Source organism: Trichosurus vulpecula, chromosome 8 (assembly GCF_011100635.1).
Source record: "Trichosurus vulpecula isolate mTriVul1 chromosome 8, mTriVul1.pri, whole genome shotgun sequence".
NCBI classification, from domain to species: domain Eukaryota; kingdom Metazoa; phylum Chordata; class Mammalia; order Diprotodontia; family Phalangeridae; genus Trichosurus; species Trichosurus vulpecula.
The window spans coordinates 120,493,236-120,509,448 of NC_050580.1; the positions used below are offsets into that span (position 1 = coordinate 120,493,236).

General features: G+C 41.2%; 1 protein-coding gene across 1 annotated transcript in view; it reads right to left on the reverse strand.

Moving 5' to 3' along the window:
- The window catches only part of FAH (fumarylacetoacetate hydrolase), a 52,144-nt gene that overhangs the window by 21,561 nt on the left and 14,370 nt on the right, over positions 1-16,213 (reverse strand). Inside the window, exons 3-9 of the mRNA XM_036734565.1 lie at positions 15,347-15,468; positions 14,765-14,814; positions 8,142-8,232; positions 4,668-4,765; positions 4,491-4,543; positions 4,007-4,106; positions 3,571-3,701 (exon numbers count right to left, since the gene is read on the reverse strand). Coding sequence (XP_036590460.1) covers positions 3,571-3,701; positions 4,007-4,106; positions 4,491-4,543; positions 4,668-4,765; positions 8,142-8,232; positions 14,765-14,814; positions 15,347-15,468 — 645 coding nt within the window. The remainder of the gene's footprint in view (positions 1-3,570; positions 3,702-4,006; positions 4,107-4,490; positions 4,544-4,667; positions 4,766-8,141; positions 8,233-14,764; positions 14,815-15,346; positions 15,469-16,213) is intronic.

A 16,213-nucleotide genomic window follows, 5' to 3' on the forward strand; every position in this document is an offset into this window, starting at 1 on the left:
GGTGGCTGAGTAGGTGGTTAAGAAGGGGAAGTCAATGGGGTAGAATACTCTGGGACTGGGAACAGGAAGCTGCCTTCTCTAATAATAGCCAGAGTGGGATTTTTCCTCTCATAATTCTAGAGGATGACTAAGTTTCCACTTACAAATGACTGTTTTGTTTTGTTCTCTCTAGGAGGTTCTCCAGTTATTAATTGAAACTACAGGACAAAACAACACTTGTCCACAGTGAGATAACCAGTGGACCAAGCTAACAAATGCTTTTCAAAAAATTATTCAGAAAATCATAGATTCCAGCTGCCTGTGGATTCAGTGCTTCCTCTAGAAATGTTATTGAAATGAAGATGGCCTTAGATTTGTTTCCCTTTCTTTGCTTCCCAGCCCTTAAAGAGGGACCAAATTGCTGCTATCGCCACACAAGTTTCTGAGTTGCTTAAACTGCTGAGTGTGTCCTGCGTTTGGGACAGCAGTAAGATCTGCCAGACAAAGCTAAGCCCATAGAGCAAGGCTTATCAAAGGCAAAGAATTTAATTCTCAACTTCTGTGGAGAGGCAAAACTCTCGTTAAGAGGTCTCAGCATTTTGCCTGGCTCTGTCTAGGGTCACTGAGTGGTGCAATGGCTAGAGAGCTGGGAAAGACCCGAGTTCAAATTCAGCCTCCTCGGACACACGCTAGTTAAGGGATTCTGAGCAAGTCACTAAACTTCTATTTGCTCCCCATTGTAAAAGGGGGATAATAATAGCATCTACCTCCCAGGGTTGTTGTAAGGACCAAGTGAGATAATATCTGTAAAATTCTTAGCACAATGCCCACCACACAGTAGGTGCTATACAAATGGTGTCACTATTATTACTGTTATTATGACTTGTGGCAATGTTGTGAGGATCAAACATGTTAATATATGTCAAGTGCTTATCACAGTGCCTAGCACATAGTAGGTGGTATTATTTATTATTGTTATTATGACTTGTGGCAATGACGTGAGAGTCAAACGTGTTAATATTTGTCAAGTGCTTAGCACAGTGCCTAGCACATAGTAGGTGCTGTATAAATGGTATTATTATTTACTATTGTTATTATGACTTGGGGCAATGTCATGAGGACCAAACATGTTAATATTTGTCAAGTGCTTATCACAGTGCCTAGCGCATAGTAGGTGCTATATAAATGGTATTATTATTTATTATTGTTATTATGACTTGTGGCAATGTTGTGAGGACCAAACATGTTAATATTTGTCAAGTGCTTAGCACAGTGCCTAGCGCATAGTAGGTGCTATATAAATGGTATTACTATTTATTATTGTTATTATGACTTGGGGCAATGTCGTGAGGACCAAACGTGTTAATATTTGTCAAGTGCTTAGCACAGTGCCTAGCACATAGTAGAGGCTTAATAAATGCCAATTACCTTCATTTCACATAAGTAAGTCAAGAAGAATTTTCAAGATCTCACTATGTGTGAGGGATTATGCTATTTATTCAGTAAAATATTTATTGAGTATTTATCTACTGAGTAGATGGATTACTGGTGATAAGTTACTCTGAAACCCACAACCCAACTGAATAGAGAAGTTGAAAAAGCACTTTGTAAGCCTTAACGATCTACATAAATGGGAGCTATTCTTGTTATTTGGAGGGAGTATGAATCAAATGCTGTTCTGAAAGTCTAGCAGACCTGGGTTCAAGTCTTACCACTGAAGCATACTAGCGGCATGACCCAAGGCAAGTCACTCAACTGCTTGGTTCCAAGGCAAACTCTCTAAGACTCTAATAGCAGAAAAGGCCAGTCTCTTACATTTATCTTCTCCTTAACTCACAGGAGTAAAATGCTCCCCCACCTCTTTATCCAGTTTTCTTTTACTGTGGACCTGGGCTACAACTCTTTTCCCCATAGCCAAAGTTAAGATCTATAAATGTGGGGTTCATTCCTCCCTCAAGTCTTCCTCTGATACCTTGCTGTGGCGTACAGGTGACTCCCAGTTTTTGAAGGTTGTGTCAGGAAAACTCAGGCTTTGGCAGATCCTACCAAGCTATAAAGGATTCGTGTACATCTCCTGTGATGACCTATGTGCCTACCTAGCTAAATTCTGAAAAGTCCATCACCCAATTTGGGGATGAATTTTTCAGCCATGGCAATAAGAAAATTTGCCTTCTAAGGCAAAGAAGGGTTGCAATCCACATTAATGGAGAGGATGCCCACACTGACGAAATATGGAAATATAAGTGAAATTTATTAGACTTTATAGTATCTTTACTGAGAGGTAGCAGGGATGTAGTGACTAGAGAACCAACCTTGGCATCAAGAAAAGATGGGTTCAAATCCCACCTCTGACACATACTAACTGATCCTGGGAAAATCCTTCACACTCTCAGTGCTTTTAGGCAACTCTCTAAGATTAAATAGTTGTCAACCTGCATCAGTAGAGGAAGTTCATTCTGGGAATTTCCCACACCACTGAAACCAAGACCCAGGTCCAAAATAAAAAAAGTTCGTACCGAATAAACACTTAGGAGGCTCCAGATACATGCATTCTTGGAGGGAGGAAAAAGGGAAGAGGCAAGCTGATGAGTAAAAAGAAGCTTTTAGAGAAATTGGATATGACAGCAAGATAGTTTCACATTCAAAGGGGCTTCTGGCACTAAAAAGGCTAGAATACAAAAGAGAAAATGGAGCAGTGCCCAGGTGCTAGCCACAGGCTGTGTGCCCGGGAAAGAATTAGAAGAGGTCAGAGAGATGTGTGTGCGTGTGTGTGCGTGTGTGTGTGTGTGTGTGTGTGTGTGTGAGAGAGAGAGAGAGAGAGAGAGAGAGAAGGAAAGTATTATAATTTAGAATGCCAATGGGTTGGAGTTTTATCTAGGTTGAATTTGAAGGTAGAAAGAACCTTGTTTCTTCAGTGTCAGAAAAAGATCAGACAAAGGTCAACAGGATCTATTAGGAGTAAGGGCTTAACATTCCACCCCAGTCCCCCCTCTGCCTCTTTCCCCCTCCCCTCCATGCACACACAGAAAGGACAAAGGAAGAGACCTACAGAGTAAAAGTGGAAATGACTCCTTAAACCTACCTGATGTGTTAACCTGTGTTCAACCTTTAATACACTGTTTGGGGCCAAAGAACACTGGAATGTCAGAAAAGGGTGTTCCCCTCAGAAAAAGGATCCCTACTGTTTTGTCATTGATCGCTTTCTGCAGCCAGCACTCAAGAGTTTGGTTATTTCTTCTGCAAATACTTTAACCTTGGAACTGAAAATTTCATTCCCCACATCTTTAAAAGGCTGCCATATGGAGTTTATATATATTTTAAACATTTTAAAAACAGTCCCTGTCCTTACACACCAGATGAGTAAAACTTGTTATGATCCCACCATGCCACATGTTCCAAAGCAAAAGGATATATATAAATTAAAAATATCCTTTTTATTTCTGGATAGTCTTCAATGGATTTGTTTTTGCATGCCAGCATTCAATTACACGCTGCACCTCTATATAAAGCAGTCCCTAACAGGGGTGGAAAAAAAGGTTTTTCCCCATTGGAACATACCGACGAGAAGAGTCCCTTTCACCCGGTGCTCACCTGAACTGGATTTGGCAATGTGAAGGGCATGAGTGCTTCCATGGGCACCACCCATGGAGAGATGGTTGTGCCAAAGCTCTTCCCCAGGAATGGCCCTAGAGGAATGTATTCCCACTTCTGGATATCCCGAGCTGTAGTGGGGAAAACGAGATACTTGTGGTTCACGCTAAAACTTCCTCCAAGGCAAGGTTAAAAAAAATAAAAGATTTATTGCTATTTGAAAGGGAAATTCATAGATACTAAATAGTATCATTAATCATCATTAATGCCTTAAATATTTCAATTTCACTGGACCCTGATAATAAGACAATGATAACAAATGAAAATACTCTACTACAATGTTCCTAACTCTAAACAATGACGACAGTCCCTAATGATTCTATAGAGAGGGGGACACTGGCTCTCTCACAGTTGTTTGAACATTTAGGTGTATTACCGCTCCAGTCGTTCATGAGGACCATTCCAAAAATATGCTCATGGGCTTTGTTAATGGGAATTGGCTCTCCAAGTTTGTTTCCAGGGCCTACAAAGAATGCCTGATGTAGAAGGAGAAAATATCAGTCAGTATTGAGAAGCTGTGGTTTGAATATCACTAACAGGCTATGGCAGTAAGGAGGGTACATGTTGGTTAGTTCTAATCCAGTGTCAGTAAAGTGAGCCACAATATAAACTGTAGAAAAATCTAGAAAACCATCAACATTTCAAGTGATTAAAATCCACTGATCTGACACATTATAAAACGTTTTCAGAATCAAATCATCAATCCAAAGAGATGTTTTCAGACTGAATAAATATGAAAAATGTCAAGGTGCCTACCACCAGGGGTAAAACACCACTGGGATTCTTGGAAGGGTCTTTTCTCCAGAGAAATAAAGGTCTTTTTACATAAGCAGCCATCACAAATTGCACATATATCTTACCATTTCCAATTCAAAGTCCAAAAGTTTGGAAGCACCATGTACCGGAGGTTTGGCTGGAAAATTAAAAGACAAGTAAAAGAGATTGCTATTATTCACACAGTCCTCTTGGAAAGAATCATCGTACTTCATGGAATCCACATGGGTGTGCCACTGGCAAATCTATTCAGAGGAACTTACTTTCATCAGGGCGCAACTGTCCCACAGGTCTTCGGATTGGTGTTCCTGATACCACAACAGAGGAAGCTCGGCCGTGATAAGCCACCGGCAAGTGCAGCCTGTTTCAAATGATAGGTGGGAAGCAACACTTGTTAGTAATAATCAGTATTTCACATTAGAAGGCGGGTCAAGTCAGAAACATACTGTTTGGGGCCAAATTGGAGTTGGGTTTTGATCTAGTTTTCCCTCGTTAAAAGGAAAGATTCTACAGTGTTTGAGGAAGGCAGCATATTGGGAGATTATTTTGGTGTTTAAAAAAAGACATAACCTCCTTCCTTTGTTTGCAGAAGAGTGAGATTACTGGCATGGCACTACACCTATACGGCTAGGATCATTTGATGTATCGGTCAATTTTCAGAACTGCTAACCGTGCATGGAACCCCAAGGGTCTGTCCTACGCCCTCTTCACTTTTCTTTCTCTAGTCTACATTCTTTCACTGGTGACATCATCAGTTCCCATGGACTCAGTGATCATCTTTATGTAGATAACTCCTAGACCTACATCTCCAGCCTCTGCACCTTTGAGCTGGTTGCCTTCCAGGCTTTAGAGTCCCTAGTTTCTCTAAGACTCAGCAAGAGGTCTTTTCTCATTCTCCAAGCTGCTCATGCTTCCCCTCTCAGGTTACCTGCATCTGGAACATACTTAGGTACTGTACCTTTATATTGTCTCTATCATTAGAATATAAACTCCTTGAGGGAAGGAACTGTATTTACTTTTTCTTTATGTCCCCAATACTTACCATGGTGTCCTGCACTAAGAAAGTTTTTAATAAGTGCTTGTTGATTGATCATAGATTCTGCTGAACTGCTGTTTTATTTTTTATTTTTCTCATTTATTCTTTGTTATGTGGGAATGGCTGGGGGTGGGGGTAGAATAAGAAGAGAAATGAAGGTGATATAAAAACCAAAAAAGATACAAGATATTTAAAATAAAAAATAAAAAGCGTAAGGATTATTCATTTAAAAAAAAAGGTTGATATAGGTAAAATGGACTAGAAAGATCAAAACAGAACAGAATTACAGCGAAACCAAGAGGAAATAAGGGGATTGGACAAGAAGGCCTCTGAAGACCCTGCTGGCTCTAGATTCATGATCTTACGATTAAGGACAAATTATCCGGGCTTCTTCTGTAAAGCCTGGTGAGTCAGTTGTACATCTCTCCTTAAAGGTCCCCAGGGAAGGAAATTCCACAATCTCCCCTTGGCTCAGACTTTCAAATATGCCTATTTGTTCTTCTACCCAGAAGAGACAGGGAACAGATGGTCATAATTCTCACACAATAATGTCTCATATGGTTAACACTTGATTTTTTTTTTTGAGGCTGGTAATCAAGCCTGCATATATATAATCCAGGCTCTTCCTTTGCCTTTTCCTCCTCACTACTGTCTGCGAATGTAAGGTTCATTAAGTCCTAAGGAGTCAGGAAGCTGGGGGTGGGGAAATGGGGGAGATCACCCTTGAGTCAACCCTGACAAGTATACTCTGAAGAAGCCAACGTGGAAATCTGTTTTGCTTGACTACGCCAATTTGTTACAAGAGCTCTGTTTTGATTTTTCAACTGAAATTGGGGTGGAGAGAGATGTGGGAGAGAAAGAAAATAGATTTTTTTAATTGAAAAAAATTCACTTTAAAAGAAAAAGAAGGCCCCTGGTGGTTGGAGGGGGGAGGACGAGGATAACAGAGTCACAATTATAAGTCAGTTCAAACTCTGAGGAACCACAGCCAATACTCAAGATCCAGCAGTGGCTAGCTTTACTTACACACACACACACACACACACACCCTACCACCAAAAAAAAAACCAAGCAGAGACAAGATTCTTTTGCATCACTATGGCTAGAACACTTCACGGTATCCAAGCCTGGAGGATTGCTTTCTCAGGTGGTTCTATTGTACCAGGTAAGACCAGAAAAGAACCCCGGTCCAGGAGTTAAAAAATAGGTGAAGGTCTGACATGACAGATGTATGTGACCATAGGTGTGAATGACATATTCCATTAGTGTGGCAATCAGGAAATTTTATTTTATGCTTTCTTTTCAAGGTGAACATTTATTGAATATTCAACCACAAAGGACATTTTAAAGAAACTGAAACAATTTAATTTTTAAAAAGTAAACTTCGCTTTTAAAAAAAAACTTTAAAAACGAGACAACAAATGCCAAATATTTTTAAGGCTTTATGCCGGCCTACATGCATGACCCTGGACAAGTCACTTAAAGTTCTCTGGACCTTAGCTTCAACATCAATAAAATAAAGAAGTCAGACTAGATAGCTTCTAAGCTCTCTAACAGGCAACGTATTACTAGAAGATGTGAGTTCAAATCTTGGCTCTACCATTTGCTTCCGGGATGACCTTGGGCAAGTAACTTTACCTTTCTTGGCCTCAGTTTCCTCAACTGTAAAAGGAAGAGATTGGACTAAATGACTTCTAAGGTTTCTTCCAGCTCTAAATCTACAATCCCAATTTGTCCCTTCCAGCTCTAACATTCCTTGATTCCTTCCTCTCTTTGTCTTGATTGCTGATCCCTAACCCTTCCCCATTTCTGTACTGAATGATCTGAAATATTTTCACTGGGAGTCACTGGATTTAGAGTTTAAAAGGATCTCAGAGGTCATCTACAGCAGTGGTGTCAAACTCAAGTAGAAACGGGAGCCAGTAAATCATACATAAGGATCCCCATAGGAGCCTTGGCTTAGAAAACCATGTGTTAACATTATCTATGTTCTATTGTATTATTATTTATTTTGTTACATAATAAATATATGTGTATATATATGTGTGTGTATATATATATATATATATACACAGATATATATAAAATTATATTTTAATCTGATTACTCTGGAGTAAGGCAGCCAATGCTGCCTGGGCCACCCGTTCAATATCTCTGATCTATAGTTTTACAGATGAAGTAACTGAGCACAGGAGAGGTGAAGGACCTTCTCAACAGGAGAGCCTGGGGGAAGGGTCACATGGCCTGGGTTCCCATTCCAGCTCCACTGACATCAACTGTGACCTTGGGAAAGTTTTGAGCCTTCCAACTGATCACCTGTAAGATAAAGGCCATTGTCTGTGCCCTTTCCACCTACTTCAAAGGGCTGTTGCAGAGACCAAAGGAGATCATGTTTGGGAGAGCACTTTGAAAAGAATGAACCACCATATATATGCAAGGGATTATTTCTAATTTGGAAATTCTAAATATGAAATATTGACAAATCCTGCCTTCAGAATTGAAGTGTAACTCCCACTTCCTCAAAGTACTTTATTTTCTCAAACTTAAAAAAAATCATAATTCACTATGGAGCTTTTAAAATTTCTCTCTCTTTTTGATTCTTAAGGGCATTTTTAGCCCCTTTGAGGGAAGCATCACTAAAAACAGAAAGGTTATTATATGATTATAAAAGAAAAAACTAAGAACTAAGGACAATACAAACCAGTTAGGCATCAAAGCATTTTCTTTCCCTCTGAACATGATTCCACAATTGGTAGCATGTTGTCGAGAAGAATAAAAGTCGGTGTAGTCTCCTAGAGAAGGGAGAGAAAAAAAATCCCAATCAATGATAAAGCATTACAATTGCTAGCACACCTCTCCAGGGACTAGTGGGAGAAGTCATGGGAAAAGACATACAGAATTTCATTTTTAAAAGAGGAGCTACTTATTCAATAACACAAACCTAGTAAGAACCAATAGTCAACACTTTCAAAGAAACAGAGGCCAGTCAACAACAAAATGCTTAGCTGATTTTGTGAAGTTTACAGTTTTAGGCAAATATCCTTTGTAAATTTACCAAGTTGGCAGCTCATTTCAGCATTTGCCTAAGTACAGACTAGGGGAAAACACACTGGCTCCTGAGTCAGAGGACATGGGGCCAAATCTGGTCTCTGAAATTTACTACCTCGGTGACAGTGGTCAAGTCACTTAACCTCCCTGGGCCTCGGTTTCCTCATCTGTAAAATGAGAGGGCAGGTCTAGATAGCCTTCAAGGCTCCTTCCAGTTCTAGAACCAGAATCCTATGATCTAGCTCTTCTTGGGGCAAGTTCTCAACTCCTGGCAAGTTCTGAATCTGTTCAGACAATTTCTCTGCTGCCCTCTTGTGTTTCTTCAGAAAAAAGCAGATTGGGTAAAATCATAAGAAATTGACATTGGTGAGGGCGTTCCCCACCCCTGGAAATGATCAAGCAGAGACTTGTGATGGCTCACCTTCCAGGTGTATCATACAGGGAATTCCTATACTACGTGGGACCCTAAGGTCCCTCCTAACCTGAAAGTCTTCTTTGCTGATCTGAAAAGCCAAGAGAGATAACACCTGATAGATTAGTTTAATAGTCGAGGAGTCTATTAGGGCTTAAATGATGTTGAACTGCCCCATCTTTGAAACTGTACATGTAAAGTGATATATGTGTGAGTGATATACAAACATACATATACATACATACATCATCTCATCTTTTCTTTTGCACACTTTAAGTGTACACACTTAGCACAGGCTGTTTTAGATGTGGTACAAAGTTAAAATAAACAAAGGTACTCAATGATCTACAAGTAGGGGAAAAAAACCTCAATTTTAAAAAGGAAAAAAAATGGATGTAGGAATAGAGTTAGCAGATTGGTTGTGAGAATGAGAAGAGCACAAGCTTTTTCTAAAATTTGATCCTGGAGTGAAAGCGATTCCCAAAGCTTAAGCTGCCTTCCTTGAAAATATCTTATTTTTACAGAATCCTTAAATTATAGATCTCAAAAATAAGAAAGACCTCCTGCCCCCTGCATTTAGGAAGATAAAGTAAGGCCACTTTCATTTAAGAGATGAGACAATTCATGCCCCCAAACAACTCAAGATAAGGGACTTACCGGATGTCACATGGCTAGCAAATGAAAAGGTATCAAAGGAAAAGGGAAAAAAGTGAAAACATTTCAGATCAGTCAGTATAGAAATGGGGAAGGGGTACGGATAAAAAGGCCTCCCAAGAGGGAGGAAATGGGTGCTGATTTTGTGTTCCTAGGCAAGATGACTACTCTACATACTCTCTCCAGTTCAGAGAGAGGAGAAACTAATTAGGAGACTGTAATTTGGCCACCTTGGGTCAGCGATAGCCTTTTTTCTATTCAATTTCCTGCTGTTTCTACACAGGAAAGGCGCAATATATTAAGTGACACAAGCCTGGAAAATCCAGGGTCTGCTTCAGAGTCATGGGGATTGGCTTTTTGGACAAAAATAAGCCAATTCCCTTGATAGTGAGTCCTTGCTTTGCCAGCAGTGTGCTACAAAGATAACAAAACAAAATCAAATCTCTGTATGCCATTTGTAATCTGGAAACATTCCCTTCAACAACATTTGCCTGAAATAATGTTTGCACACTTTGCAAAAAAAAAAAAAGTGCAGGCTGAGATGGACTCCCATCTACTACTACAGAATTACAGGTTGCAAATTCGCATCAAGATTAAGTTAGAAATAAGGTGGCGCAGTGGATAGAGCACAGAGCCTGGAGTCAGGAAGATCCGAGTTCAAATCTGGCCTCAAGACACTTACTGGCTGTGCGACCCTAGGCAAGTCACTTAATCTTGTTTGCCCCACTTTCCTCCTCTGTAAAGTGAGCTGGAGAAGGCAAACCACTCCAGTGTCTTTGCTAACAAAACCCCAGTTGGACACAGCTGAAACAACTAAGCAACAAAGTTAGAAATAAGAATTCACACCCACAGTACAACTCAAGGCTGCACAGTTCAAAAGCTAACCACACGTGTGTGGGAACCTACCTACCACATATAAATCTGAAAGTTTAATTTGTGGTTCGTTTGCTTTTTTGGAGGGGGGAAGGCAGTGCAGTTGGGGTTAAGTGACTTGCCCAAGGTCACACACCTAATAAGTGTGTCAAGTGTCTGAGGCCACATTTGAACTCAGGTCCTCCTGACTCCGGGGCCGGTGCTCTACTCACTGCGTCACCTAGCTGCCCCAAGTTTAATTTGTTTAAGGCTGCACTAAGTAGACCTATATGAAAAGCAGCCTGGTAGAGGTAAGGGTCAGAAACATGACCTTGCAAATTCTTTACAATTTCATATAAAAGTAAAGAGGGATATGCAGCAAAAAGTTCCTAGGGACAAAATAGGAGAATCTGAGAGCAAAACTGCCTGGAGTGGAACAAAAGTGATGTAAATAGGGCTTTACGTGGTTTGTATTGAGGGAATAGAACGTTATGCCTGAAGAACAGCAAGTAAATAAGCAGCTAATATGTAAAAGTTCATAAAGGGGAGTAAGGTGTAATAAGTTTGGAAAGGTAGATTGGGAGCCTTCATAATCTTGTGAAGGGTTTAAAATAACAAACAGGGGAATCTGTACTTTACATGGAAGGCAAGAAGAAGCCAATGGAGATTTTAGAGTAGAAGAGTGACCTTGTCAGATCTGGGAGGGACTTCGAGCAGGGAGACCAATAAGGGTGTCTCTAAGGCAAAAATGCATGAAGAAATGGAAAAGGAGATAAGATGATTTGATACAGGTCAAAGTGCTTTGGGGACAACCAGGAAAGTAAAATGTTAACTAACCAAATGCAAGTCTTCTAGAAAAGATCTGAAAATGGAGAACACTAGTAATAGATGAGGGGATGAAGACATAGTTTATCTAGATCTTAGCAAAGCTTTTGATATGACATCTCATAATATTCCTGTGGAAAAAAAATGGAAATCTATGGATTAGTGGATAATACAATCAGATGAATTCAGTAAGAGTTAGATGTTGCTGTTTAGGCAATTAGTTGTCTCCAACTTTTTGTGACCCCATATATCATTAAGGCAGAATTCATGACTTCAAAGATAACCATGAATATGCCTTAATGGTCCAGAATCGCAGGATATAAGGAATTCTCTAAGTAGAAGGCAGAGAAGTTAAAGCATTTATTGAAACTCAAAAGTAGCAGACCCACAGACCAGTGTCCCCAATTCGACATCCTGGCAAGAACCTTCCAAAACCAGTATGCCCATCTCACAGTAGCAATCAGGAGGCCACAGAAAAACATTATGGCAGTAAGCCAAGCCATACTGGTGCTTCCCCCCCACCCCAATGCCAGGGCCCTCCAGAAAGAAGACCACCCACTGGCCTCAAGCCCCTGCTCAGCACTCTCCGGTCTCCACAAGGGTCAGTCCTGCTTTTTTGTAGCGCTTGCCGCCATCGCCACCACTTCTGCCACAATCTCCAAGCTGTGTTCCAGCTAGCTGACTGCTTTCTCTCTCCTTCAGCTCTTCACTGCTCTCACCAACTGCCTCTTAGCTCTGCTCCAGCTGTTCAGCAAGCTCTTCCCAACACAGGCTTCATGTCATCACGTGGACCTGAACTCAGGCACCTACCATTGGCTCCAGTCCTAGCCACTCCCTCCAGGACCCTGACAGCCCTGCCCCCGAAGCACACTCAAATGGGCAGGGAAGATCTTCCCATTCACTGATTGCCTTTACACCCCATTTGATGTTTTCTTGGCAAAGATACGAGAGTAGTTTGCCATTTCCTTCTCCAGTTCATTTTACAGATAAGGAAACTGAGGTAAACAGGGTAAAGTGACTCACCCAAGGTCACACAGCTAGTAAGTGTCTGAGGCCAGATTTGAACTCACAAAGATGAGTCTTTCTAAGTCCAGGCCCAGCACTCTATCCACTGTGCCATCTGGCTGGGTTAGATGGTCTGACTCCAAAAGGTTAAATGTTAAATGTCAAGTCTCCAGTACAGTAGCTCTAAGATTTGGGCTTAGCCTGTGTGATTCAGCAATTTTATCAATAATTTAGATAATGTACAGATAGTGTGCTCATCAAATCTGCAGATGGTACCAACCTAAGAAAGATAGTTAACCCAATGGGTGAGTCAGGATCCAAAAGGATCTTAACAGGCTGAAGCATTGTGCTAAATATAATAAAATGAAATTCATGGGATACATGTAAAGTCGTGCATTTGGGTATAAAAAAAAGGTCAATTTCCCAGCTATAAGATGGGGAAGGCATAGACAGCAGTTCAGAAAAAAAAGATTTGGGGGGTTTAATGGACAAGATCAATGAGTTAGCAGTGTGATGTGGATTTCTTCTGCATGTGGGTGGGAAACTGGGCTTGGGGAGCTACCTGACTATGCCTTTAAACCTAAATCACTCTGGCTGTCACTGACTGACCAATAATAGGCCCAGCCCAGGTCTCACTTGCTCATAGTTTGGGTTTTGATGGCTCAGAGTGAGTATCAAAAGCAATCCTTTCTGTTCTGGCCAGAGATTCTGAGGGTCCTCACCTCCCTGATGGACCCTTTTGTGAAGGCAAAGTGGGCCATTTTTTTACCTCAATTCTTACCTACTCTTTAACTACTGAATGGGTATTGCCTCAGACAAACTGAGACCTGGGAAAGACCTTTGGTCACTTGGATGAATGGATAGTGAGATGACCTGGAGGCAGGAGGACCCAGGTTCAAGAGCTATCTCTCACACATGCTGGCTGTGTGACCCTGGACAAGTCACTTAGGTAACTTGTGACAAAGAACGTGCCAACCTGCAACAGAAGAAGGAGCTTCCTCACTCTAGAGTTCCTGAAACCAATGAAATCACAGGTATAGTCCCCACCCCCTGCTTTCTATACGTCTTCTCAGTTCTCAACATTAACTTGAGTTATACTCTCTTACTTGAAAACTTTGGCTTTCTGGATGATGACATCACCAAGACTAAAGAATATTATTTTCAATATTTGTAAACATGATGTGGTGACAGTAGGAAGTCCTTCACTGAAGAGTTACTCCAGTGTCTCAGAGGGGTTACAAGATGGATAAAACTGGGTTTTCAAAAACTAATCCAATTTCCAGACAAACCCCCAGCTCAACCACAGACTGGTCATACACAAGATCAGCCTACAAGGCTCAGTGTCCAAAGGCAGCAAGTACTGAGGGTTTCCCCAAGAAATCCCAAGGGTGATCAGAAAGTCCCAAGGTGATCACAATCTCCCAGGGAGGGCTTTGGAAGCCCCAAAGAGCAAAGGAGAGAGTGCCACCTGGACCACACAAGTACTAAAGGTCTCCTAGAAACCTAGCACTATGTCCTGAGACCACACAGAGAGCCTGAAGACTTAGTACTCTGAATCTCAAAGATCTACAGGGACCTAACACCCAAGAAGTGAAGGCCAGCACCAAAATCCAGGTAACCCAGGGGTAGACTAAGTAGCGCTGACCACAAGGGCAGCAAAGGCTGGAGCCAGGTCCTGGTAAAATGTACCCATTCAGGAACTAAATCTAAAGGGAGAAATAAACCAAAGGTGGCCTCACCAGTCTAAAAATTATTATAGCTATAAATGTGCCCCAATTTCCAGTTGAGAGGAAGAAAGTAACATAATAACTTCCAGTAGAGCCTCAAAAGCAACAGTGATATCAAAAAAAGAAGCAGAGAGCATTTTTCTTTAATAAAAGAAAAAGAGACCAGAAGGAAGTTCAGAATCAAGCACAGAAAAGCAGGTCAGTTTTGAAAGTGAGATACAGAACAGATTACATCTGTTTTTAAAAAAAATCAAGTATTATGAAATGGAGATGGACAGTTTCAAATATAACTTTCTTTTTGTGTTGTGCTGTGTATACGGAAATGAAGGGTTTTTTGGTGTTTATATTCAGAATAAAAAATAAAATTAAGTTTATAAAAAAAATCTATGTCAACAGAACTCAAGGTCATACAGGATGAGTATAGGGTGACTGCGTGTCTGTCATCTTAGAACTGGTCTAACTAAATGCAAAGAGCCTTGCCATTAAAAGGTTGGTAACTAGATGATGGCTTTTTTGGCCACAGCGACTCTCAAAATGCATGGAGAGGATGCTGTGTGTTGGTGAAAGGAGTACACACAATGATACAATCATACGCCTTCTGAAGTAGAAGAAAAAGAATGTGAAGTAACAAGAAGAGAGGAAAAGGATTCCTACAATCTCTCATTTTCATTTTCTCTAGCCACCCAAACTCATATTCCCAGAAAACCATGGGCTGATGAGGATGGCTCTTCGGCTGGCCAGTGACTTCTTTACTATTGATACATGAAACAATATCTCTTCGTAAAGAAGGTCAGTACTTACCAATGGTGGCTGGCAAGTGCATTGTGGCAGAGGCCTGGGGTGTGAATGCACTGAAATACAGAATCAAAAGGTTCAGGCATCAAGTCTAATTGAATCCCCCTCATTAGATGGAGCCTTCAAGCTCAGCCTGGATCATCCTGTTCCCACTCAGAACACTATACAGAAGCAGCTACCTGCTGAACCAGGGGACGAGACCAAGCTTTGGCTGAAATGAAGCCAAGTCTGAGACTAGATCCTGTGGTACTCTCCAGGGAAATGTAATCTTTTGCCTCCATTCCTCAGTTCCTTCATCTCTGAAACAGGTCAAGATCTGCTTGCCCTCTGTCTAGAGGTATTGATGAATATTGAATGGCCTACTCCTGTCCAATGATGTGAGTGGCACAGGAGGGCCGAGGATCAGTCTGAGTGATAGCAGCACTCTTCTGCATTCACAGTTCTTTGCTTGCCAGTGGAGTCCCAGCAAGTAAGGGAAAGAAGACTTGGATAACTTTACAAGATTAAGCTGGCTCCTCTAGGGTCTCCAACCAGGATGCCATCCATCCCCTCCTCTGCCTGAATACCTTCCCCTAGAGCACACCTCACCGTTTCCGTAGAGTAGCATCATCTCTCAAAGTTGCTTTCGCAGATGAAAGCAGGTTCTGCAGGTACATTCTTGCTTCCTTCCAAGCAGCATAACCCAAGCCCATGAATCTATTAAGAGTTGGCTAAAATCAAAATACGGAGAAAGTAATGTACATGAAAATCTAGAAGGCTTTTATACTGTTAATGGGGGTTCTAACATACTTGAGGAAGCAATAGTTATTTAACAAACATCTACTGAGACCTTATATTGATTTCTAGCGATGAGAGAGAAAGAAAAAGAAAGGGGGAGGAAAGAAAGGAAGAAAGAAAGAATGAATGAAAGAAAGAAAGAAAGGAAGAAAGGAAGGAAGGGAGGAAGGAAGGAATGAAGGAAGGAAGGAAGGAGGGAGGGAGGGAAGGAAGGAAGGGAGGGAGGTAGGGAAGGAAGCAAGGAAGGAAGGGAGGAAAGAAGGGAGGGAGGGAGGGAGGGAGGGAAGGAGGGAAGAAAGGAAGCAAGGAAGGAAGGAAGGAAGGAAGGGAGGAAGAAAGGAAGAAGAGTCCTAATTAAAAATGGAACTAGAGAATAACACTGACATGGAACTAGTGAAATGTCAAGTAATCTATGAACCACATATTAACCATGATAATATAGATAAATAACAGAAACATAAAAATGCTAAAGGAATGCAGAGCAGAGGAGGGATCTGCTAGGGAGTGGAGAAAAGTTTCTTGGAGAATGTTTGATCAGTCTCTAACACCATAATGTCCATGAATTGGTTAAGAGCAGACTGGATATGAGGATTAATGGCATGAACCGAGGCAGAGAGATGAGAGTTGCAAGTCATGGGGTGTGGGAAAAACAGAAAGGAAGGAAAGGGGAGGGGAGAG